This window comes from Canis aureus, chromosome 1 (genome assembly GCF_053574225.1).
Source record: "Canis aureus isolate CA01 chromosome 1, VMU_Caureus_v.1.0, whole genome shotgun sequence".
NCBI classification, from domain to species: domain Eukaryota; kingdom Metazoa; phylum Chordata; class Mammalia; order Carnivora; family Canidae; genus Canis; species Canis aureus.
Genome location: NC_135611.1, coordinates 81,499,653 through 81,526,717, shown reverse-complemented (window position 1 = coordinate 81,526,717; position 27,065 = coordinate 81,499,653). Strand labels below are relative to the sequence as shown.

At 39.1% G+C, this 27,065-nt stretch overlaps 1 protein-coding gene across 2 annotated transcripts in view; it reads right to left on the bottom strand.

Moving 5' to 3' along the window:
* The window catches only part of LOC144318844 (guanine nucleotide-binding protein G(q) subunit alpha), a 307,547-nt gene that overhangs the window by 86,135 nt on the left and 194,347 nt on the right, over positions 1-27,065 (bottom strand). For both annotated transcript variants that reach the window (XM_077906268.1, XM_077906260.1), the window contains exon 3: positions 12,665-12,819. In XM_077906268.1, the coding sequence (XP_077762394.1) occupies positions 12,665-12,819 (155 nt within the window). The remainder of the gene's footprint in view (positions 1-12,664; positions 12,820-27,065) is intronic.

Here is a 27,065-nt window from a genome sequence, read left to right as displayed (position 1 = left end):
ACCCAGGTGTCCTTGAACTATAGTTCTTGCTTGACATTCTTTTTGCTTTGTCTCAGTTGGGTGGTGGAGAGAAAGGCTCACTTTAATTTAGAGTCTTGAAGTTATATTAATTGAGCTTAACAAGAGAAAAAAGCTGAAGGAAACAGTACTGAGGTCTGCTAGTTATACTGCACATCATCTAGAACCCAAACCCAAAACACCTCCAAACAAGGCAAGAAAGACAAAACAAAACAAAACAAAACACCACAACAAACCACCCAATGAAATAGAAGACATAAGTGCCTGTGTACCAGGGGAAGGTCTGAATGTCTCAGTAGCTACACCAGGATTGAAGACAATATGTGAGGCAGGTGAAAGGTGTCTGCAGCCAAGACCTGCATTCTTCATTGCTGGGGGGTGGCTAGCAAGGAGAGCTTCTCCCTGCATCAGCGCCACCTACCCACCTACGTGTCCCCCCTTTGTTCTGTGCTCACAGCACATTCTGCATTTCACATTTGCTTTGGGGAGGAAGTCACTCTGCTCCTTTAGAAATATGGTTATGGAGAGGTAGGACCAGCACATCCTCATGCGTTGATTCTTGTCACATTCTGAGAAAAGGTAATAGAAGAGTCTCTGAGCTGAACTGTGTTTTCCATTGAAGCATCTCATCTTCTGAGGAGAAACCTGGGTGGAATACGGGGGTGGGGGTGGGGGTGGTCCGTGATGGATTATTCCATTCATTTAACCTTTTACAAAGAAACACCGGGATCTGAACAAATTTATATTGCAGAGTAAATTCAGAGAGTTAATTATAGCTATAATTTGTTTTGTAGGAATGATTCTGAGTGGCTGCTGAGGTCATTCTCAGGGTGTTGCTATGGTGACAGGCACAAGGTACATTTCCAAGGCAATGTATGTGTAACAAGTGGCTCGCTGTTCGTGTCTGGTCACTGACACTTAGCTGAGGTCCCAGAACACAGCAGGTGCTCAACACGTGACCCTAATTAAAACAATTTTATGGAAAATGCGGTAGTGGTTAGAACGGCAGGTTATACCTTTTAGGAGAAAACACAGGAGTAAGGGGGTTGTTAGCTACCTGCCTTTCTGTAATTACCTCGCTGGGACATCACCGGCCTGCATTATGTAAGAACTGAATTCTGAATTTAAATGCCTCTGACGAATATAGAGACAACACAGAAAGGAAAGGCATCATTTAACTTCATTTAGCAGATGTACTTCCTGCTCTTCTTTGGGTCCTGGTTGCAGAATGAAATAATTTGTGTATCAGTTTCATGCTTGTCAATACCCAGCTTTCAGGCCCTGGAATTCGCTCTAACCCAGGCAAATGGAGGGAGCGGTACCTTCCTGATGGACAATTCTACATCTTCTCTTTAATAGAAGAAACAGGTTTCTGATGGTTTTCAGTGAAAGGCAAGGCAACAAGAAAACTCATGTAGTAATATTTCGTTTCTTTCCTACCATGAGAAAAATGCAGGGCCATCTAGAATTCACAGATACCTTTTGACCATGACATTCTAGAAGGTGCTAAGGCTATGTCTGAGATCTCCAGCATCTGATCCTTGCCTGCAAGGAGTTTACCAACATGTGGCAAGAAAAGAGTTATATGAAGAAGAGAGAGGGTAAAGTCATTTTCTGGGAACTTGTTTGAACTGTCTCTAATTCTTGAAAATTATCCACAAAACATCCTTCTGTAGTATGAGTGATCTGATTAAGGAAGTCGTGCTCATTAGTTTATAATTACACCTTGTAACTGCTAAACTCCTTATATATTTAAATTCTGGGTCACCTCTGGCTATAGAAAAACAAGAAATTAAAAAATGGGATATAATTACTTTAAATTGTTAAAAAATATATGAGGGAAGCTTAAATGTCACTAAAATAAAAGCCCCAATCAAATAAATTATGTCATTTTTCTCTCTTGAAAAATTTTTTTTTTTTTAATTCCAATTGGGGGCACCTGGGTGGCTTAGTCAGTTAAGTGACCAACTCTTGATTTCAGCTCAGGTCATGATCATCAGGATGGTGAGATTGGGCCCGGCAGTGGGTTCTGAGCTGGGTCTGGAGCCTGCTTAAGATTTGCTCTCTTCTGCCGCTACTTCTCCCCTTCCTCGCTCTCCCCTCACCAAAAAAATTCCAATTGTTCTGTTTTGCCAGTAGTTAGTCAATAACAGTTTTGAGTTCACCTTCCAATTTGATTTACGCTCAAATCTGACATGTAATGGGAACTAATTTTTGTTTGAAGTATCTTTTTAAAATTAAAGAGAAGAAGGGGTGCCTGGGTAGCTCAGATGGTTAAGCCAGCCAACTCTTAGTTTCTGCTCAGGTCATGATCTTGGGGTCCTGCTCGGGCTCCCTGCTAAGCGGGCAGTCTGCTTGTTTCTTTCTCCCTCTTCCTCTTCTCCTGCTCCCTCTCGCTCTCAAATAAATAAATAAATCTTTAAAAAAAATTAAAGAGAAAAAATCCCCACCATCTATGACTGGAAGGGTAAGTGGAAATCTAAACCAAGAATAGCACAGAAATTAGAAATACAGTGTTTTTTTTTTTTTTTAAATGAAAGAAACATGAATAAAATTTAGAGATGACTCAGCAGGTAAACTATATCACATTACAGCTGTGGTTAAAAAAAAAAATGTAGCAAGTTATAGGCATACAACCCTCAGCAATTACACCAAAAGGGGGAAAGTACCTGTGGGTGGTAAGTGAAAAAAGGAATCTCTGATGTTTGGTATAAATCCAACCAAACATAGTAAGATAAATGAATAGCGCCTTGGAGTATTTAATGTAGCATGCTATGGGGTGGCGTTGCGGGTATGTGCTGGCATACTTCAACCCCTGTGGAAGGGCCTCCTATTGAGAGGCTGTATTTATAACAGATTTGCAGCTCAAGTCAGATATTAAAAATGAAGTTCTGGCACAGAAAATGACTCTGGGTAGAATTTCACATTTTTAATTATTGAAAAGAAGGTTAGAAAAACTAGGTCAACTTCATTAAAAATCCTAAGAAGACCTCATTGTAAGAGGAACAGTCTTGGGGGAGTTGAAAGCTAGATCATGTCGTGAGATCTTATTTGGCACTGTCAAAAGCAGTGGAAGCTAAGGAGAAACCAGAAACCCATGATTCCTGTATAGGTACCATGTGACCACAAGGATTCAAAGGCAAAAAGGAAAAGAAATTGTCAAAGTGAATATTAAAAAAAAAAAAAAAAAAAAACAAGGGAAGAAATAGGTCTGCAAAACTACCATTCTGAGGGGAGAGTCAAGTACAGGTTTTGGTGCCAAGAGCCATCCAAGTCCCTCCCTTATCTGGCAGATCCTGCTGCTGAAATGAGCCTGGTTGGTAATCTGGTTAGGCTGGTTAGCAGCAGAGGATTACTCATTACACAAACACTCCCATCCCCTGAAAGAACTCATGTGGTGGAGAGCCAACTAACGTTCCTCCTTTCTTTTTTTTAACACCTGGCACAACCATGATCAGAGTTCAAGGAAACCCAGCAGGTATTAACAGGGATTTGGGTCCTAAGTAGTTATTTGTTTTTAACACAAAATTCCAGATTTAAAATGAGATCACCCAGTGGTAGAAAGGTGGTGATGCACTCATGGTTTTGTGAGACCGACTCAAGGGAGAACAAAAGAGAAGCCTAAGAAATCCTGCTTTCCAATGATCCTTTGCCTAAGAACTAAATCAACCCAGAAAAGCAGATTTGTAAAAGTAAATTAAGTATCTTTTAGAAAGATTCTATTTCTGCGTTAAACAGTTTCAGCTTTTTAGGGATCTTATATATTAATAGTTGATCTGGATGTTTCACATAAAGAGACCATCAGTGTCTAATGGGGAATGGACTGGGCAACTGTGTGTCTATCAGAGAGACATGAGGGCCAGGGCCAGGCTTGGGTGACAAAGATAGATTCTCAAGTCTGTTGCTCAAACAAATAAATTGACTTTATAATTAAAAACAAAAGCAAAATGAGGCTAAGAGAGAGAGAGGAAGTAAGAGAGAGAAAAAGGAAGAGGCCCTTTTCAATATGCTGGTTTGGCTCTGTGCTTTGTTAATTTGTCTTTTATATGATAACTTCCAAAGCTGCCGACTAATTTTGATACAATTTTTATACTTCGAAAAGCTATCAAGAAACACCAGAAAACTCCTTTTATCCTTGCCTGCCTGTCCTGAAACGCAAGAGCAGTGCTTAATACGGTTAATATAAACAGATTTACTGAAAATCTGTTACATGTTAAAGCTAAAGCACTGTGTGTGTTGGAGGGAGGGGGGATGGCACAGGGAGCTGGCACAAAATACTTAATATATATATATTCTTTGCCTTGAGGGATATCAGGCTACCTAGGAAACAAAGATAGCACAGATGAATCAATTAAGAAATAATTAAGTGCCAAATTGTGAGCTGCTAACTATGAATGCAATAAGAAAAGAGAGATGATTATGAACTGTAGTCACTAGAGAATAGTGTGGAGGAGGAGTGGGGGATGAGTGACACCGCACAGATGAAATGAGATTTGAATAGGCAGAAAGGAAGAGAGAAGATGGGAAGAAATTAGGAAAGACACAGAACGTACTTACTTTCTTATTACTCATTCATTCATGCAATTATGTTCTCGGAAAGTCTACACTGAGAGCTAGGCACTGTGCATACACCGAGCGGGAACCATAAAATAAGAGAAAAAAATGTGAGTCCTGTCCTCCAGGAGCTTGTACTCTGGCAATGGAAATGAGAGCTGTAAACAATCATGCTATAATGCAGACATGATGTGGGTCATCAGAGAGGCTTCAGGATTGTAGCCAAGAGTCAGCAGTGAGGAAAAAAAAAAAAAGGCTGCTGATTCAAGCAGGCATCTCAATGTCATGTCCCCTTAACTTGGGCATGGGTTCTGTACGATCAGCCCCTTCATTCTGACATGGATGATCAGGTCTGAGGACCTGGTCATATGTTACACTACTTGAATCAATTATAGATCAAAATTCAATTCATTAAATCAAGATGCCATAGTGATAACGAAAAAAACCCAATAAGGGTCAGCCAATCAGAGTCAAAAGACTGACTGACAGGGAGTCAAAATAAAGGAACCTAAGTGACCTTAAGGATTATATATGGATAGCAAGGGTCCTGGGTTGACTTGTGACTGGAGGTTGAGTTGTCTTCTGGTCAGGTACATGTTCTACTAGGCACCTTACAAAATCCTGTCAACCCTACTCTTGGTTCCATTGATGGTTCAACCCTATCACACTCCTCCCTTACCAGCTGTATCAAGCACTATGATGGTACAAAAGGTAAGACTATATGTAAGACACAATCCTTGCTCTTAAAGCCAAATCAACTCAATGAACACTTCTGGTCGTCTATACCACCTTTAGTACTAGACATCATTTGCATGGCATTTAGAGGGGAATGAGGGGGAATATGAGAGTTCTCTGACGCTCGCTCCCTATCAAGTTTTGTTGTGCAAAGCAATGCTTATAGAATACTGCTGAAGGAATATGGGCCATCCATCCTCAGAGTACTCTAAAATTTAGCTTTGGGGAACTCAAAGTAGTGGGGTTCTAAGGTATCTAAGTGGAAGTAGAAGCAGAATACCAGTTGCCTTTCAACATTTCTTCTACATGAGCAATTTGCCCTTTTGCTGGGGGGTTGGGAGGATCAGACAGTATATATTCTAGGCTTTGTGGGCCATTCATTTTCTGTTACAACTGTTCAACTCTGCCAATGGGCATGAAACCAGCTATGGACAATACATAAACAAATGAGCATGGCTGTGTTCCAGTAAGACTTTATTTATAAAAACAGGCAGCAGGCTGATTGGTCTGAGGGACTGCCAATCCCTGTTCTGTAGTAACAACACCTCTGGTCTCAAATGGGGACAATGCCATCCTGGGTGGATCAAACTACAGAAGTCACAGATGCTCTGCCAAAATGTGAGAAGGCAGCACACTGACAATGTGAAGCCTGTCACCCATAACCACTATACTCTTTGAGCAGAGTGAATGAATGGTAGACAGGTGCCCTTTCCCTACTACATCTCAGTAATGAAGGTTAGAGTGTTAGAGCATATCTAAGTCTTATCTTAGCATCTCTAAAGCGCCAAGTGTTCTGAAAAAGGAATAATAAAGACCCGCATCTTAGAGAGTCACCAGAGTTCACTGTGGAAGACAAATACAGGGTTTTTTGTTTGTTTTGTTTGTTTTATTCTTGCAAAAGGTTATTAGAAGATACGGCTCATTAGATAACAAAACAGAACAAAAATAGAGGTAAATATGTCACTCAAGTGAAAAAAATGACACTTTATTGTCGCTCCTTAAAAAGACAAATATAACTCAAGATCGATGCCCTCTTCCAAGCTAAAGACAGCATTTTTAGTAATTTAACCATGTAGAATATATAATCTCTTTGTTCATTCCATTTCAGGTAAATTTCAGGGTGCCAGGTTTTCACTTGACTGCATAGGATAATGGTTTCTCATATAAAGACAGTCTGCTGTAATAGACTACAGGATTTCACAGTTTAAAAGAGAATTTAAGAGATTATAGCTAGCACACTAGAGGCAAGTGAGGTTTACAGTGAAAGACTGAGAGGTGATGAGGGGCAGAGGGAATTCCATCAAAGACTAGACCCTGACTCAATGTTCTCTTGACAAGACAATGGTCTTGTCTGCCTCCAGAAGTCTGCAGTAGGCTTATATTCCCTTTTTATCATCAGATAAAAAGTAAAGTCAGGATGGCTGCAAGAGTCAGAGGAAACACCCTAGAGTTCCAATATTTGGCTCATCAGTAGGGTACTTTTAGCACAGTATCTCTTCAAGAAGCATTTGGCCCCAGATCAGGTGGATATGCTAAATCCACCTCTGAAATTCCTTTTGTACTTCAAATTCAACATTCAAATTCCTTCTGCATTTGTATATTAAATTAAATTTTTAAGCACGAGGTTAAAATTAAACTGCAATGTTGACTTATGCCCAAAAGCCAACTTGCATATGTATTGGATTTATAGGCTACGGAACATATGGAGATTTCCAGAAGGTGTCTGATCTGCTGAACTCCTTGGAGGGAATTTCAGGAAAGTGAGATTAGGGATTATTTGGTCTCTTAAGGTGAACACAGAGCAGTCTCTGCCAAAACCCTGCAATGTGAGGACTTTTCTTACTATATGCCAATGTGATTGAGATTTGTGTTCTCTGGTTACTGTCAGGGAGCTTTTGGTACTGTAGGCAGTGAACTCATTTGACCTGATGTTTCAGCATATTAAAGCAGGTGGTGGACCCCAGAAAAAAAAAAAAAGTAAACCTACAGCCATCTGTTTATTGTGTACTTTATCTAAAGATATTCAGAGCCCTCAGGCTTTTTTTTTTATCAATGACAGAAAAGCCAATAAAGGAATTTATAAAATTTTCCAGCATCTTAGAGTGTTTTTTATTCTTTCAATAAATAAAATAGGAAGAATATATCAAACTAAAGTCAATTGCAAACTTATCCCAAACTGCTTATCCATTGCCTGGACTTTCCCCACCTCCTATCCCTGTGTTGCCTGTCCTTTGAGCCATCTGATTGCTTATTATGATCAGTAAGTTAGCTAATGCAAGTAGAAAAAGGGAAGCTCAAATGATTTTGTCATATCCTTCTTATTGGCTCTAGGTTGACTCCAGCAAAAAGTTAATGGATAGAGTATGAGGCTAAAGGGTACAGGCTAAAATAAAGAAATAATAATTCTGAATTATCTGTGATTTAGAACATCTTCCATGATGTATGAATAATTGATGTGTTGTTAAACAGGAAAAATTTTCTGGATGATAATCAAAACTTTGCTGGGTTTGTTTTCCAGTAATTCTATATAATTTTCCCTCTTGACCTTACACACAGGGAAGTACCTATTGGCAACATTTATAAAGATTAATGAATAATTTGTACCTTTCCTGTCACAGATGTTTATCGATTTATCTATGGTCAATTGTCTATCTAGCTATCTCTTACCTACTCATCTTCTGCGAAGCTATATTTCACAGTGATTAAAAACTTGGGCTCTAGAGACAGAAATCCGATTTCAGAGAGACCTGGGTGGCTCAGTGATTGAGTGTCTGCCTTTGGCTCAAGTTGTGATCCTGGGACCCTGAGATCAAGTCCCGCATCTGGCTCCCTACAGGGAGCCTACTTCTCCCTCTGCCTGTATCTCTGCCTCTTTCTTGGTGTCCCTCATGAACAAATAATAAAATCTTAAAAACAAAAAGAAGAAGAAAAAGAGGAGGAGGAGGAAGAGAAGGAGGAGGAAGAAGCAAAAGAAGATGAGAGCCATGCTTGGCTTCTGCTCTCAGCATTCCTGGCAAATGGCTGTCATGGACTCTCAGCATCAGCAGGGTCCTGGAGAGAACAGCTATCACGCTGCAAACTCTGGGCAGAGGTGCGTGGCAGGCCCCACTTCTCACACTGCTAGAGATGACAATTTCAACTGAAGAACCGTAAGTAGGTCCTGAATTTGGAAAGAGTTCTGTAAGGTGATAATATCATGTAAGCAATTAAGTCTAGAATATCAATGAAGTATCGTTTATTTTAATTATAAAGACAGAACAATATAGAAGATTACAGGAAATAAAGGAGGGAGATAAAATGCTAAAGATACACCAGTGGGACACCCACAAAAATGTCAGAAAAGGGGTAACTATCTTGAGTACAAGGAAAGAAATTATTTTGAGTTATGAGTATTCTACAGTTACTCTGTGAAAAAGAAATCAGTACTAGGACTCAGTGGTGCTCAGGATGTGGGGCCCACCTCCTCACTGGTGCTCTCCCTACAGTTCCCAGAGCATCTGCTGGGACTACATGGGAGACCTACACGGGCAACAGAGCATCAGGTGGGTGAATCCAACACACCACAGGTGTGTCCTGGTCCTATCCTGGGATAGGTGTTAGGAGGAATTTCCTAGCTAAGGAAAAGCAGAAGAGTCCTAGACTAACTGGGGAAGAATAAGGTGTCTCTGATACTCAGTAGGATTAAAGGTGGGCCAGCCAGGCTACAGGGCAGTGGTCTATAAAGAGTGCTACAATATCTTGGGAAGAGACCAAAAACACGGGGCCAGCTAACTCAGGCTTCTACATACAACTCCTTACATAACTGGTAGCAATATATTGGTTCTACAACTCTTGAAGTAGTCTACTAGAGAAAATAAAGGGGGGGGGGTACCCAAACAAAATACAAAATGCCTCTCTACGTATCAAGTAGCTAAAGTGACCAAATGCTTCTGCTTAGCCAACATTCCCAACTCATGCCTTTTATTGCAGTCTAATTATTATTTTTTTAAAGATTCCATCTACTTATTTGAGAGACAGAGAGACAAAGAGAGAGAGAGCAAGAGCAATGGGAGGAAAGGGAGAAGCAGGCTCCCTGTTGAGCAGGGATCCCAACATGGGGCTTGATCCCAGGACCCTGGGATCATGACCTGAGTCAAAGGCAGACACCCAACTGCCTGAGCTACCCAGGCGCCAGGCACCTCTCAGCCTAATTATTAATGGCAACCCCTTCCTTCTCAAAATGTCTTGGTCCAAATGATAAATTATATGGTCACCATCTATTTCGTCCATATACGTTACTGTAACAAAAAGATTGAAACACGTGCCTTTTAGCAGAAAATTTATTAAAACGTAATTAAATAGCACCAGCTGAGGAAAAAACCTATTTCAAGAAGAATACCAATGTGGACTGGCTGATAAAAGTAGAAAAATAACTATTTTGTAAATTCTAAGGGAATCATTAAATCACACAAGACTTATTAAATGGAAGCAAAACCATGAAGTGAAGAGCTGATGGGGGATCAGAGATCACCCAGTGACAAAGTAACACCATGCAGACTGCTTTTGGTGGCACAAGGAAAAATATAACTGTATAATGGAGAGGGTCAGCACCCTAATACTGCAGTGAGCCTTACCTTCACCAACAATGAGCAAACAACATTACCCCAAATGCATTCTATTCACATTTAACTTGAATCTAATCGAGTCTTTAAACGTAATTTCCAGTTTATAGTAAATTCAGGAGACAGAAGAGCAAATTAATTCATACTATATAAGGTAGCAATCAGGTTAATTTCTTCAACATACCAGTGAAATGCAAACAGGACTCTACTAGATCACAAGAGACTAAGGGACATAAAAACCAAAGCAAGTGTGCATTCTTAAAACCGACCAACTCTAAAGGACAGTTTGGAAGAATTTGGGAAGTGTGAATATGAACTGAGTATAATGATAAAACGGACTGATGATTAATTTTAGATGTAATGTGGTATTATTTATTATGTAAGGAAACATTTTTTTTCAAGAGATGGATACTGAAATGTGGATATGTAAGAATACGTAGTAATTTACTTTCTTACTTCTGCATACAAATATGGTTAAAAAAGAATCAGGGGTATGTGCACACATATAGACCCACATATACATAGTTCAGAAAATCAACCTCTCCATATCCCCATTAGGGCAAAGTAAAACTGTTTAAAGAGTAATGTGTCCAAAGGCATGTTTCTATGGTAGACACAGCCTATACAACAGAATTCTAAGATGGCAGCTTTCCCAGAATCAGTGCTAATGGGAGTCTAAAGAAATGGCCTTGAAGAGCTCTTTCCCTAAAGTAGTAGATGTTGCCACATGCTATTCTTGTAGTAACTCATGGGCACCTGCCTAGAAATCCACAAATCTAAACTGAGGAAGGTCACCAGATGTGGAGAGAGTCTCATTTCAAGAACACAAGCAGAGCAGCTCATACAGGTGTCCTCGGTGCAAACAAGGAGTCTCTCACAGGGTCCATCCCCAGAGCAGGAGGCAAAATCATTTTCTAAGGGGGAACCCTGACCCTGGTAAGCATGTCATTATTAGACATCGGTGCTCTGAGGCCCCAGTGGCAGGACCCCTCTGTAGGGAGGAAAGCTATAGGTGACAGGTAAAGAACGGAACAGGTGAGGACGGGGGAGAGACAGATATGTGATAGAAGCTGAGAGACAGACACAGATATGATGAGAGAATGGAGGATTTATTAGTAAATATAACTTGGTAATGAAGGATTTATTGCTTAGTAAGGGCCAGGAGAGGCATCACGGTAACAGAGTGAGAAATGCAGAGGAGGAGCAGGAGAACCCAAAAGAATGACAGATGAGGGTGGAGGGGGAAGCAAGCAGATAGGAGACATACTGAGTAGGAACACAGAACAAGGGATAAAACACAACAGCACTGTGGGGAGATAGATGAAATCTGAAATGGCAAAGCAAACATAAGGACCGAGGGGGCAGGAAGTAAGAGAAAGACAGCTGGTCAAAGGTTGAGGGGGCAGGGTTTGGAAGAGACAAGAGCTGACTGCATCTCTAATGTCTGCACTCACAGTAACTTAGACAGTAGGGACTCCAGAGGGAGGAGTGAAGGCCGCAGGCAGAGAGCAGAAGAGAAAGAATGGAAGAACAGCACACGGAGGTGTGAAAAAAGGAAAGAAAAGTAAGGAATGAGGAAAGTGCACATTCCAAAGGCACACCATGGGATTAATTCCAGTCAAAATACAATAGGCATGGTGATCATGAGCCTTCAATGTCACCTTCCAGAATTATGGAATTCTAATGTTCCATAGGAATACAATGGCTGTTTTGACCAGACAACATTTTTGTGGATAATTGGAATCATAACTTGTCTTATACAAATGCCTAGAATTAGAGTAAGAACATGAACTACTATGTTGAGAAAACAGAACTGAATAGCTCTTGGATCTTCCAGGCACTAGGAGTGATGCCAATCAGTCTATGGGGCTCCGTATCATTTCATCATACCAACTGACCTGAGGCTGCTGATTATTTTCCACCCATTCTTCTGTCCACCCAGAACCAACACAAGAGGCAAATGCTGGGTCAAGTAATTAATGTAGACAGGAATCTGGCTAAATACTACAAAAAGTCCATTTTTCAGGCGCCTGATTATCTAGATTGCTGACTGCATTGATTACATTAATCTAATGATTGCCAGATCTTCACTTTCTTTCTGTTAGGCGAGATTTAATCTAGAGAACTAACAAATCTCTCTAGGATGCAAATCTTTCCCAGGACACATGATTTTGATTGACAGCTCACAGAATAATTTCAGAATGCATGCAAAATTAGACTCGTGCAATTTTCATGCAAAGGCAAACCTCTCCATCAACATAATAGTGGCTCCCAGAAAGCAGTCAAGGTTCTCTGTCTGGAAACTAAAAACTAGGAAGTCTGATGTGTGAGAAGCCATAATCAAGCATATTTGTTTGCAGGTTTTAATGTGTGTGGGTGTCTTCTAGCACATGACAACAAGATTAGAAATTTGTATGAAAAATTACTATTACAGGATTTCATATTACAATGGTGTAAGGGCTTGAGAACTGCTGGTTTGTAATTTGGTGGAAGAGATGGGCTGGTAAAATCTGATTCCTCGAGACTTCAGTTCATTTTACAAACAGAACATAGTAAAAGAAACTCTCCCTGACTCAGGATGCCAGTCCTGTAGAATACAGTCTAAATGGATGAGGCAGGCACAAGTTTAACATCTCTACTTTCTAGCTGGAGTGTGGGGCACATATTGTACACAAAGCACAAGAATGCAGAAGTTATCACTGCAGAACACATGAAACTAGAGAAAGATCCAAAAGGCCTCCTGGATGAATACTCACTATTTGGTAGAGTCGGACAACTGATACTCTCGTCGTCTGTCATAGCATTCCTGGATTCCAGGATCATTCCATAAACTCTTTATTGCGTCTACATATGGATTCTCAAAAGCAGACACCTTCTCCACGTCGACTTCTCGAACTAATTGTGCATGAGCCTGTTAAAAACAAACACACAGAAACAGCAGTTGTAATCTCTTTCCTTCCTGTCATCGAAAACTGCCTTTGGTTTGCAGATTATACTGTGCACACTCAAGTCTTCCTTTATATGCTTTTTTTTTTTCAAACTGGTTTATCAACAAGTCATGCTTCATTTTTTTTTTTCCTCAGAAAAAATCCAGTCCCAAATCTTTCCCTCTAGAGTAAACCCTGAGGCTACTCAAAGTTGACGACAGGAAGGGTGAGCAGTTCCCATCAGAAGAGTGAGGGTGTCACGCTACACATATGATCATTTCTGGTGTTTATCAGAATCCTAAAACAATGTTATTAAAGGGAAAAAGGGCAGGAATAATTATTCCCCCTGTGTTTATAGTTTATTATAACCAAATACATAATGTACCCAGCCCTTAAGTGTTTATACCTTAGCAAAAACTTAATCAGACTCCTCAACTAACTGGGTTTAGTTTCAATCATTCCCTTTCAGGATAAGGTATAAAACCCCTAGAAGAACAATTAATATGAATGATGTGAAACACGTAACCATTCCCCCTCTGCTCCAATACACCCTGACTTCTAAAGCATTTATTTCATATTTGCCTTATCGACATGATGAGATGAGGATTTCATTAGATTTTTTTAGTGAGGAAAAAAAGACTTTGTTATTTTCATCATACAACATTTAGCAGGAAAGAGGTAAGGAGATTTAACATTTTTTTCAATGAGATTAAAATCAAAACATTACATGGTCAACCTTGAAATTAACCAGGTTATACTGGGCTTAAAATCCTAGTCAATATGGGTTTCATGGATGTAATCTATTATATTCATAACCTATAACTACCCATAGTACATTAATATAACTACAGTAATATGTTATGTGAATTTACCCATCCACATAAATATGCAAATAAATATAACTACCTTGGAAATTGGAGGTAAATAGCTGATAATATATTTGCATACTCTTAATTGCAGAAAAACAAATTTTTCAAACTAGGTTAGTGGATGGCTATCGTGAACACATGATGAACTTATTATTCACTTCAAAGAGTTTTAAGCAGGTGGAATTTTAAGAAATTTTTAAAATACCTTTAATCCATGTTATACCTTGTCTGGTTCCCAAACTTTCCCGTCCTTTTCTACCAAGTGGGAAGGGTCCCATATCATGAGACTAATCTGGACTTAAATAATGTTTTAAGAAGCCCAACATGACAAGACTGAAGAAATCACCTTTCTTGCTAGTTCTGTTCTAACCTTGACGGATCTAGTAACTGAGAAATTCTAGCTCTGCTCTGGACCCCAATCTTGGAAAAGGGATCCCTCTAAGTTGCTTTCTGTACCTAGTCCCTACCCAGGCAATCTGTCTTGTTATCCCAGCAGCGAACTTGCCAGCCTGGCATTCTGTTCCTGAGCTCTATCCCAGATAAGCCTATCCAGGAGATATGTCTTATATCTCTGCAGGTATAGCTACCTAATGTCAAGTTTCAACCTTGGCCTTTCTGCCCTTGCTCACTAAAAGTTCTAACTTAAGTGTCCTGAGATAGGACAATGATCACATCCTTGGCATAATCCTAAATTAGAGCCCCTATGGCTACATCTTTATTACAAGGCCCTTTAGCGGATTCTGTGGATCTTGGGAAGCAGATGGGTACAGAAGGAGGGATCTACAGTACGGTTTCCTGCTGGATATACTCTAAAGACAAGGTTTCGAATGTGACTCTACTTCTTATGACCCTGGGTAAATTGTTTAATCTTTCCAAATATTATTTCTGGTGGGGAACATGCTGCCCCACCAGTCTTGTGTTGCTTTGTATGGTGTTACAGTACTATAGCTCGGTGATTCTCAAAAGGTAGTCCATGTACCAACAGCATTACTTGGGTATTTGACAAAAATACAAATCCTTTGGTCCTCAAACCTTGTGTATCAGAAACTGGAAATAAGGCTCAACAATCTGTTTTAAGATTTTGATGCATGCAAAAGTTTGAGAACCAATGCAAACTACAAGGCACACAGATGCTAGTTGTTCTGATCATAATTAACTGGTTTGCTAGCCAAGAATTGCTATGGGAAGTTAAAAGAGAAGAAACTCACAGAGGCAAGAATCATTCCAAAGCAGATGTCTTAAGGGCCAGAAAGCTACAAAAATGACTCAAATGGGCTGGGTATAGGCAATAGGGAGTAATGAGGAGTGCAGCACATTGACAAATACGCTCCTGAATTAAAGAACAGAGATGTTGCTTAGCTCCAACCAGTTGCTGCCATTGGCAAGGTAGGTCCATTGTTGCTAGATCTTCCAATTTTTCAAGGAAGCCAAAAAAATCTAGGTTTTTCTATGAAACATCCCTAATTTCAGACTTGGAAACCCTACAGAAGATAAATAAAACATATCTGTGCTTAAGCTAGACCAGGGGCCATTTTTCATTTGCAACATATGCTCTAAAAGATTCTTTCCCATTTGCTTTTCTGAAAAACTTGACCAACAACACTGTCCTGCACAGAACCTGGAATACAGTTAACTGTCTACTGGTTAATACGTGCTAATGAGTAGGTATTTCCACAGTAATACTTAGACAAATGATTATACAATCTATGAGAAGAAATGGTTGTGACCTCATTCTGAATAGGGTAAAAGTCACATGGTAACACAGATTAGTATAGATTCTATTTCTACAATACATTTGATACTCACTACACAGGGCCAATCATGTCATTTGGAAGGAGTTCCGTGTCTGTTTCTAGAAGTTGGCTTCTGCCAGAGAAAACACCTTCAACATACCAGACATGCTTCACTATTATGATTAAATGTCCACTGGACCCCAATGACATGCTAGGTAATACAGCAATTAGAGAACTAGACATAGTTCCTGCAGGGGATGAGGGGAACAGTTCATATAGATGCCAACCAAACAAAGCACAGGATTATGGGCTCCAGGAGTAGCAACAAGAGTGAATATTTGCATTTCCATCCCTAATTTCAGTTGACTGTAAGAGCATTTAAATAAAGACAACATTCTCAACAGGGTAGAGTTGTAATTTTCCACCAAGAGCCTGCTGCTGTAAAATGAGACTACTTTCTATTGCCAGAGAACTCCTATAATTTCCTATCTCGGGCTATCTCTACTTGCTTTTACTTACAACTGGAATGCCTTCCCTCTTCCTTTCTGTACCTCCTTTAGCTTTTGTTCAAGGGCTATATCATCTGCTACCTCTCACAGGAAGTTATTTCTGATTTTCTTCCCCTCAAAAAAAAAAGTTATTTTGGGGGAGCACCTGGGTGGCTCAGTGGCGGAGCGTCTACCTTTGGCTCAGAGCGTGGTCCCAAGGGTCCTAGGATTGAGTGTTGCATTGGGCTCCATACTGGGAGCCTGCTTCTCCCTCTGCCTATGTCTCTGCCTCTCTCTGTGTGTCTTTCATGAATAAATAAAATCTTTTTTAAAAAAGTTATCTTTGTAACCTTTGCACAATGGAACTTCTAGGTTTTGCTTTATGTTAATAGTTATGTCTTGATGTATCTCCCTTCTAAACTATGCAGTGAGGAAGGGGCTGCAGCTTACTGACTCTAATTTGTTTTGGGGCCCATCCAACAAATATTTGTGTAATTTAACTGCACCTCAAAAGTACATATAAATACAATGCCACATCCCACAAGTCAAAGTCAGTTTCTCAAGGAAATCTTCCACCCATTATCACTCTCATATAACTACACAATCCTTAGTAGCACTTATTGGAGTAGGTGGTTCACATCTATTTGTGGGATACCTATTAGTATCCTCCTCCTAATTCACAGTACAAGTTCCAAAACAGGCTCAATACTGCTCAGGGCATAGCAGAGTGCCTGCCACTTGGGAGAGAGAGGCTCAATAAGTATTTGTTGCATGAAGGATACAAGAAAGGAAGGGTAGAAGTTGTTCTAATCTTGCAACCAGGACATCTAACTTCCAGTCCTGGCTTTCCCCATAACACTAACTGGCCATGATCCTTACTTAGGAGAAAGCACATTACTTTTTTATAACTTCCTTTTCCTTGTCCATAGGATGATACAATTAGACTCAATCACTTAAGGACTCATCTAGCCATAAGCAGTATAATTGTAAACACTAAATAAATACATCTACGATACATAGAGCACCAAGAAGCATGTCATACCATTTACTGAAACAACATCTCACTATTTCCAACCAGCGCCTGACAAAACAGGCAGAACGTTGTAAATCTGAACATCAGGAATGCTACATGGCAACTAAGCAAGTAGAATTCAGAACAGACAGGTGATCAAACAGGGTGTTAAGGAGAAAGATTTAGCTGGCAGCTTCTAGGCAGGAAAAATAGGTGAACCAAGGCTGGGTGGGCAAAATAAACATGGCATTTTCTGTCAACTGCAGGAAAAAACCCAGTCTAGTGAGGAAGTTTCATGCTGGCTCTTAATTCCAATTAACCTCCAGAGGGGAAGCTGCAATACTAGTCTCAGTTATGAACTCTAACTCAGAAGTCAACCTCCACCGTCTATGAAAGAATATTGCTTTCAGAAAACACAGGTCATCCTTTGGCTCTCACCCAGGACAGAACTTCTAAGTCACTTTTACTGCCTCTTAGGCTTCATTGTTTAATTCTATCCTTGCTGTTTTGGAAAATGGCATCCAAATATAATCAACTGTAATTTGCATTTATGTAAGAATGTTCTCTGAAGTTCCGTAAGTTATTTAAAAGTATGACAGCATTTTACAAAATACACTTAGAGTTTTTAAATTGCCTCTATAAATGTCCCCAATGAAAGTAAATCCTCTCAATTTATAAAACGTATTCTGTATGTGGAAAGAATATTCTTTTGTTTGTAAGAGTAGGAATTCTGTTTTTTCCTCTTTGTCCAAATGTCCAATGTAAATAATAGTGAAAATCACAAGTAATTATGCAAAATTAAGTATTTATTCATGAAAAAGCATGAGGAAAAGGATAGAATACATTTCTTCTTCTTTTTTAAAAGATTTTATTTATTTATTTATTTATTTATTTATTTATTTATTTGAGAGAGAGAGAGAGAGAGATGGAAGAGAGCACAAGCAGAGGCAGCAAAGAGAAAGGGACAAGCAGATTCCCCACTGGGCAGGGAGCCCAATGAGGGACTTGATCCCAGGACCCTGGGATCATGACCTGGACTATAAGGCAGACGCTTAACCCAATGAGCAACCCAGGTGCCCAAGAAATCATTTCTAATAATATTAATAACAATTATAGCTGCCTATCGTTTTTCTCTTGAACAGTGTACATAGCAAAACAAAACAGGTATGAGTTAATCAAATAAACAGAATGTAAAGCAAAATTCTATTTAAGTTACAGTTGAATACACCGCATGGAAATACTTAATGATGAATGCTCACTTTCAGAATTCTTAGCAAGCTGGAAGCAAGCCTTAGAGGAACACTGTGAGGACCAAGTAGCTACTATAGGAACTCTGGCAGAATTCTAGGGAAAAACCACATGGAAACCACAAGAGGTGCCAATGTGGTAATGTCTTGTTTTCACGACTCAGCGGTCATGCAACTCAGGTAAATCTTGGATGTGTTGATATTTCCATGGTCACTTCAGCAATGGGGAGGAAGTGAGTCCCCGCCATGGTGGGTCCATCCTGCCCACAAAAGGCCAAGCCTTTGGATGAAATAAAAAAAAAACCTTATAATCATTTTGGAAGGATTTTCAAAAAACTCATTAACAGCTTGGGGTGGCTTTCGGCTGGAATGTCACACCTATTCCGGTTCCTATAATCCAGGAGAAGAAAAACCAAATGGTGACTTCCATGTTTGTGGAAGTTCTCAGAAACAAACATTCAGCAGCTCATTAGGGGCTGCTCTGTTTGAAAGGGTGCCGGACACACACAGAGGACCTCTGACTTAAAAGAGTCTAAACCACTGGTGGAGTCTTGTTTTAATTCTGAACCAAGGCCCAGATTGTCTCATTCTTGTTTTTTCTTGGTGCTTATTTCCATTTTCATATTTGAATCTAAAACAACAACAAAAACAACAACAACAACACAACCCTGCAAACTCCTAAATAAATTGTAGAGGGGGAAAAAATCCCATGCTTTTTGTTTTATTTTCTTCTGTCCTAAAGAAATACAGAGTAAGATAAGGGACTCTCTGGGATGGGACTTCTGTGTTGTAAGCCTACCTTCACCCTGCAGGAACTAAGGGGGCCCTTTGGCAAGCTATTTAACATTTCTAAACTTCTAGTTCCCAATCTGTCAAATGAGGGTAGAAAGAGCTAAAGGACAGGATACACATAAAACACTTAAAGGTAGAATAGAGCCTGATGCCTAAAGCTACCAGTTACTGAAAAAGTAAAAGAAAAGGAAAAAAAAAAATAGTGCAGAGAACATAAACCATGGTGCACACACATCTACTAGCTTCTGCTATGTTGGCCAAGTCACACAAACCTTAATGTGCTCAAATGCGAAATAACATGCTGCAGGTCACGCTGGATATTGGATCTCTGAGTCCTCGAATTGGCAAACACGCCTGAACATACAATTTCCCACCAAGAATGTGGGCGAGAATTATCATGTCTTAGGCTGCTTTGCCTTCTCTGGCTCTATCACAACCTCAAGAGTTGACCTTCATTATGGTGCATTAGACACAGGGCGCCAGTTGTTGGCCATCCATCTTTTTATGACTGTCCCTGGGTAAATGACAAGGTACAGGAATGTCACACTGAGCTACTATAGGCTGGGTTCACGTGACAAGTGATTCACTCCCATAGAAGAGACTCTCCACGCTTAGGATTCAACTCACTGCTCTGCAGAATTACAAATGACTATATGATACAGCCTTGTGAAGTCTCTGACGAAGATTATGAATTCTGTGTGTAGAGTCCTTCAGAGCTAGGAGCCTGCTGATTCTCCTTTGATAAATGCTGAGGTCCCCTCTTCACCCCAGTGTTGCACAGGGACTGGACCTTCACTGAGTAATCCGAAGAACCAAAGTAGGAGGAAGAAGATTCTGAACAATACCCTTGAGGCCAAACCAGGCTTCGTTCTGTACTCTCACACACCAGCCCTGTGTCTTTAGGCAGGTCACTCAAACTTTCTGAATCTTAGCCCCCCCATCTAGAAGAAAGTGAAAACAATTCATCAAAGGATTGGTAAGAATCGTAAGATGCCCAAAACCAGCATTATAATTACTATGAAATACTGTAGCATCTCAAAATTACCATTTCAACAAATATTTACCTATTGTGTGCAGGCAATGCACTTGACAGTGACAAAGCAGAGAATTTATGTGAAATACAGTGTTCTAATAACAAAATATTAGATGTTTATTAACTTGCCACATACTACCCTGCTTTCACTAAGACTATAGAAATTTATTAATTTTTTAAAAAAGATTTTACTTATTTATTCATGAGAGACACAGAGAGAGAGGCAGAGACACAGGCAGAGGGAGAAGAAGGTTCCCTGTGGGGAGCCCAATGTGGGACTTGATCCCAGGACTCCAGGATCACACTCTGAGCTGAAGGCAGATGCTGAATCACTGAGCTACTCAGGTGCCCCTAAAAATTGATTTATTATCCTATTATTAAATTTGTTCTTCTATCATTGGATTTTTTACTTTTAGTCTCTATTACGGTGTTCAACAAGGGAATCAAAGACTATAAAGCTTACGCCTTTCCCAAAACACATTTGCGGTAAATCTATTTCTCTTTCTGGTTTTGCTTCACTCTCGACTATATCTGCTTATTCTAAAATACAGCGAATTCCTTCTTGGTGGAGGAAATACTCCTTTGTAATTGTTTTAAATGTTCTTTTTCTTTGAGCGCCTGGGTGGCATAGTCAGTTGAGCATCTGACTCTTGGTTATGGCTCAGATAATGATCTCAGGGTCGTGGGATCAAGCCTTGAGTGGGGCTCTGTGCTCAGTAGGGAAACTGTTTGGGATTCTCTCTCTCTCTACCCCTATCACTCATGCTCTCCTGCCCTCTCTCTCAAATAAATAAATAAGTCTTTAAAAAAAATAAAAATAGGGATCCCTGGGTGGTGCAGCGGTTTAGCGCCTGCCTTTGGCCCAGGGCGCGATCCTGGAGACCCGGGATCGAATCCCACGTCGGGCTCCCGGTGCATGGAGCCTGCTTCTCCCTCTGCCTGTGTCTCTGCCTCTCTCTCTCTCTCACTGTGTGCCTATCATAAATTAAAAAAAGAATTAAAAAATTTAAAAAAATAAAAAATAAATAAAATAAATAAAAATTAAAAATAAAATATTCTTTTTCTTTTAAAGGACTCAATCTCTTTTTTGGCTCTATCACCAAAAATTTCATGTAAATATTCTTGCGTTTAGTTCTCTGCTTACCATTTTCCTTTTTTTGCATCTGTCTGCCATGTCAAGATTATCAGTATCAATGACACTGTAGGTCAGATGCTTGATGCATTGCGACAAAATATACAAAGTAGTTCCGAAGACTACGTTGACTGATTAATTACATGGTTCCGTTGCAAAGATTCTTACTCTCAGCTCTTGGGATGCGATATAAAAGTCATGCATGGCTAAAATGCTACTTCACGATTACGATGGCAATGTCACAGTATAAATGTGTGTGTGTATCCACACACACTATGACTACTACAAAAAACCAGCTCGTTTTTCAAGAGTTTATACAAAGTCACAGTGATAAAGCAGAAATGAGAAAGGGAGATTATTTTAAAGATGTGCATATTTATCGAAGTAATGAGGTATGCCTGTAAGGCTGCTTTCAAAGATTAACTAAGGAGCATTAGTTACCTGGATTTTAGTGCCTGTTAATTTGAAAAATGGGTTCTAGGATCAAAGTCACATTATTGTGGACAATGAGGGTTATAAAAAAGTTAAACAGATGTCTATACTACAGAACTCAAAACTGTTAATAAGGCAACGGTGCTAGGAACCCATGAGCTATGCATGGATTGGAGATACTATTGTACTTCCCAAACCTGCTTGACCATGGTAGTTTCTCCTCTCTCTCAGGTCAGCTAATGGGGCTGGTGTTCTGATCGATCACATTCTGAGAAACTGGGTAGAGACAGAGACTTCCAACAAACAGATGGGGTTGATTTTATACAAGCAAAACAACCAACGGACTGGTTCTCATCTATTCTGGAATAATAGGTAAATGCCTGCTTTAGAGATTCACATCTTCTTCATTTTTGAGATCACATTATGCCTGTGGCTCATTTCCGGATATTATGTCTCAGAAGAAACCTAATCATTTTAGCTGTCTGCAATGCCTGTGCTCCTACAATCTTATTAACCAGAGGACTCTGCTGCTGTTGGTTTGGGATTTTATTTTGTTTCTCAACAGAAGGAACAGATAAAGAAGATTCCCCTGCCTGGCTTGGTAGACTTTTGAACAATGCTGAAAAAAAAATAAAAGAACAAGCTCCTTCCTGGAGCATTCCCAGATGCTCCTGGCAGTTCCAGAGTCCTGCCCAGTGGGTGTAAACTTTCTGGGACATCCACTGTGAAACGTGCCCTCTGCAGCTTCATAGCGTGTGACTGAAAGACTCAGTCCCAGGATCTTGCGGAAGGAAGAAAGCCTTACAGCACACTTATTTCAATACCCCTTTAACTCAGCAGGAAACCGTTCCAATAGTAAGGAGGTAAAAAGCAACCCCACAACACTGCCTACTCGTCCAATAAAAGAAACTACTGACACATTTAGAATCTGAGTAGGAAGAAGGGAACGGAAGTAAAAGAAGCCACATCTTATTAGGTATTTGGGGGGGAGGGGTTAAATATTAAGTTATATAATTTGTCACTTTGAGCAAGAACCCAAATTTCAGAAAGATTATGGATAAGAATCAACTGTAGAAAACTACTTGGACAAACATTGATAAATTGGTAACTTTCTCTTGAGAATATGATGATACAGTTTATAGTCTACTCATGACACTTTCCAGCATGAAAATAATGTTAGAGAGCTTTGAAATATTTATTTACTGACCCACAAATCAGTCAGTTTTACTATGTTGGTATTATTAAAACATTTTCAAATATAAATTTTTTTCTAAAAATAAAATCTTTATGTATCCATGTAGATTAAAGTAAAAGAAAATGAGCAGAAGGATATTTTTTGGTACATTCACTCATTTTAGTTATGTTCTCAGCCATATCTGTTCTAATACGTCTTTGACATTTTTCAGAAGATATTTTTCAATATGTATGTATTATATAATAAATTATTTCATAAAATTGCCTGCAATATTTTCCAAAATTGCACTAGCTGTTTTAGGTTAATAAATTTGAATTTGTTAACATTTTCAATTGGGTCCAAGGTTTTATAGATGTTAATTTTTTTTTAGACCTTATAATTTTAATTCAGAAATATTCTTCCTTTTGGAGGCCGAAATAGCTGGTTAGCTGAGAACAAATTCTGCTACAAGAAGGTACGCTTAATTCTATCATTTTTCAACTGCAAATATGTAAATGTTTCAGTTCAAGTATTTCCATTTCCATAGAACTATCTTTTTGTATTACTGTAGAATATTATTCTATCACAAATACCTCGGGAAACAAAATTCATTATTGGTAGATTATCATAGCTTATTTGGGCACAAATATGACGTATTTGTGAGTCATAACTAATTCCAAGCACATTCTCTCCATAGGCTTCTTAGTTTAATAAATGTCTTACTATGATTCTGTGCTCCACCAAGAACTATATTTATATCCTTAACACTAAATTCTTTCAACAATTTTTAAAGAAACAAAAGGGTTCACCTTATTATTCAGAATAATGATAGATATTTCACTTTCTTACAATTAACTTTTAAAAGCTTATCTTTGATTCTCGGAATTAAAGTGGGGAAATCAAACTATAATTGTTTGCAAAGATTTTCTTCTGCTAAGGTAGTTCACAGATTAATATCTACTGCTTCATTTTTTTTTGTACATGCATAAGAAAACTTGGAATAAAAAATGAGTTAAATTCACATGGATCACTTGATCTAAGTGAAAAGTCATGTTTCACAGAGTAACATAAAAACACATTTTCTGCAGCTGCCCATGCTAAAATGTTATATTGGGTACAATATTCTAAAAAAAAAAACAGCTAATTTTGGAAGTAGATGCCGATACTTTCTCAGCAGATCTGTGTCTTTTGAATTTTGTGTGGTTGCTAATATCATTATGACAAACATGGTGGATGCTAGAAACAATTTTGGACAAGTTACACATTATGGTTAACTTCCTTGAGAAACAAAAATTCAGTATTTAATTTTTTGTTAAACATACACTTTCAGTTTTTTTTAAAAAAAAAAAAACTTATTATGGCCTAAAAGATTTATTGCAAAATAAAAGCACTATGCAACAATAAAACAAAGAGTAACAGATTTACATCAAACAATAAATGATAAAACCATCGAAGCAAATGCTCTCAGATCACCATCGCAAGACTGTGTGGCCTTGACTTTCCATATACTTCAATTATACCTAACATAACCACTGACACTGCTCACTGAAGGCCTGGTATCTTAGTGGACCTCACAGCTTATAGACCAGTGCACAGGATGATTAAGCAATAACAACCAACAGATGGTAAAGGCAAAAGCACCACATTGGTCTCTAACACCCTACTGACTGGAAAGAGTTGGCTGTCCCTACTCACTCTTACCCAAGCCTACTCCTTATTAGCACTGATTGCCCACATACTGTCTTTTGAAAGGAAGATGTAGTTACATTGCATCTGGAAAGATTTGGGGAAAAGTTGGAACATCTTTCAGATTTAACCAAGTGTTGAAGTGAGAAATCTGTTTAGCTGCATGAACAGAATCTGGGACTACAAAGTGAAAATCTATCAAATTCATCCCAGTTTATTTTAATAAGAAGAATGCTTCATTAAAAAAATGAGAAACTAGATTGGGAGATAGATTAAAATACAAATACTAGATTGGTGAGATACTGGGGCAACAGGTGTAACCTGCAAGTATCTCAAGCAAACTAGGACTCTGGATCAGTCTATGCATGGTGAAGACACAGGCTGGGGGAATCAAGAAGACTAGAAGTAAGCTGATAAAACTGCAGACCTCCTCGTCCAGCACAATTTTTTTTTAAGGGATCAACATCTAAAATCGAGAGCCTTCCATTAAACAAGCAAGCACATTAGCTACCTCTCTTGATAAACTGGAAGATATTAAACAGTAATGAGCCCATATTCCAAGAGAACAAGAGGCTGTAGACAAGTAGGCTACCATCTACCCTTCGCCACTGTCAATAATAATAGGAAAGCGCCTAATTCTTTATGGAAGTGAAGAATATTTTATCTCCCATAATGCCCAAATTAATTATGTTGTGATGAAGAACAGAACCTGGCCATCTTCACATTACCTGGGTGGTCCTGAAGTAATCTGACTTCAGGCCCCACCCCCCATCCCATGCAGAGCTTGTGTGATGCCCCTATTCTGTATATAACAAGGAGGCTTGTTGGGGCACCTGGGTGGCTCAGTGGTTGGGCATCTGTTTTTGGCTCAGGTCATGATCCGGGGTCCTGGGATCAAGTCTCGCATCAGACTCCCTGCAGGAAGCCTGCTTCTCCTTCTGCCTATGTCTCTGTCTCTCTGTGTCTTTCATGAATAAATAAATAAAATCTTTTTTTTTTTTTTTTTTTTTAAAGGAGGCTTGTCTACTCTGCATAAGAGGAAGCAAGAACTACACTGAATCCAACTCCCACCGGTGGGCATTTAGTCAGTTTCCTCATCAGGATCCATTAAAAATGTTGTGTACTTGGGCTCTTCTGATATCTTCCCCTTACCAGCCCCTCAATTTATACCCTAGAACTGTGGTTACACTAAACTTTGAGTGCTCTTGTATGAGTTCCAATCCATGCAGTCTCACAGAGAGGAATAGGGCAGGAGTTAGGAACAGAGTTTCCTGCATGCTCCCGCTGACTTGTTTTTGGGCCTCTCCAAGGCTCAATTTCCTTATCCCTAAAGTGCTGTTGTCATAACGTCATCACAGCATTGTTATAAAGCTTAAATGTAATACTATTCACAAAACAGAATAACAACATGCACACACTAATGGCTCAGTAAATAGAAGCAAACTTTTTTTTGTACTTCAGGTACGATCTAAGGGGAATGATGGTGGAATCTTCTTACCTAGTCTTCTTTTATTTACCTAGTATTCAGTTAAACAAGTCTTTTTGGAGGTTTTGAATTTTAAGAATCTGTTCCAAAAATTTCAAAATAACTTCTATGGTTCCAACCAACATGCTATATAGCATTATCATCTTTACATCTTAAGGATATACTGTTTTACACTCCTATTTAAATTATGGATTATATACAATAATTATAGTGACCACTGGGGATTATTCTACAGTTACAATTGTTTTTCCAACAAAAGCATGCTGCCTTTAGTTAACATATAATTTTTTTTTCTCCACAGGTAAGCCCAAAACTAATCACATTGCATTCACCTCAATGTGAGTTTTCAAAACATGCAAAGAGCACAACCTGACAGAAACCTTTTCTAAGATACTTGAATGGATGTGTGTGAAGATTTTATCAGATATTATATATCCAGATGATGCACTCTTCCCGTGAAATTCTCATAAGCTTCCCATGAAATGCTAAAGTGGTTGGTGATATAGCACAGGTCATGAAATGAAACCAAATCAAATCCATCCTAATATAACTCAAAAAGGTCTTTGCAATTTGCATTGCTTTTTCAGAAAGATAAAAATGCATATTGCTTCTTTTATGTATTCTTAGCTATATATCTATTTTTGAAAAGCTCTCATGTAATTTCTAAGTTTAGGACCTACTTCTTCTTCTCTCTTTTTTTTTTTTTTTTTTTTTTTTTTTTGTGCTGTCTGGGCTACAGTCCATCTTTGATAACATTTGGATCCTCATTCCAAGGAACCTATATAGACTGACTCTCCAAAGGAAGATAACCTTTCCCTAACCTCTTTTGTGCTTGTGAGTAATACAAGATGACCACTCTCTTCCTGTCTACAGCTTCGATGGGCACCATCCATTCACATAGATTTAAAATATTTTAAAATTCCCTTTATGAGGTGCCTGGGTGGCTCACTCGGTTAAGCGTCGGGCTCCCTGCTTAGGGGTAAGTCTATTTCTCCTTCTCCCTCTACCTGCCACTCCCCCTACTTGTGCTCTCTTTTTCTGTCAAATAAATAAAATAAAATCTTAAAAAAAAAAAAAATTCCCTGTACTTGATGGTAGGAAAAACCAACCTATCTAGAGTTTCGACTTCTTTGATTAAAGCAATCT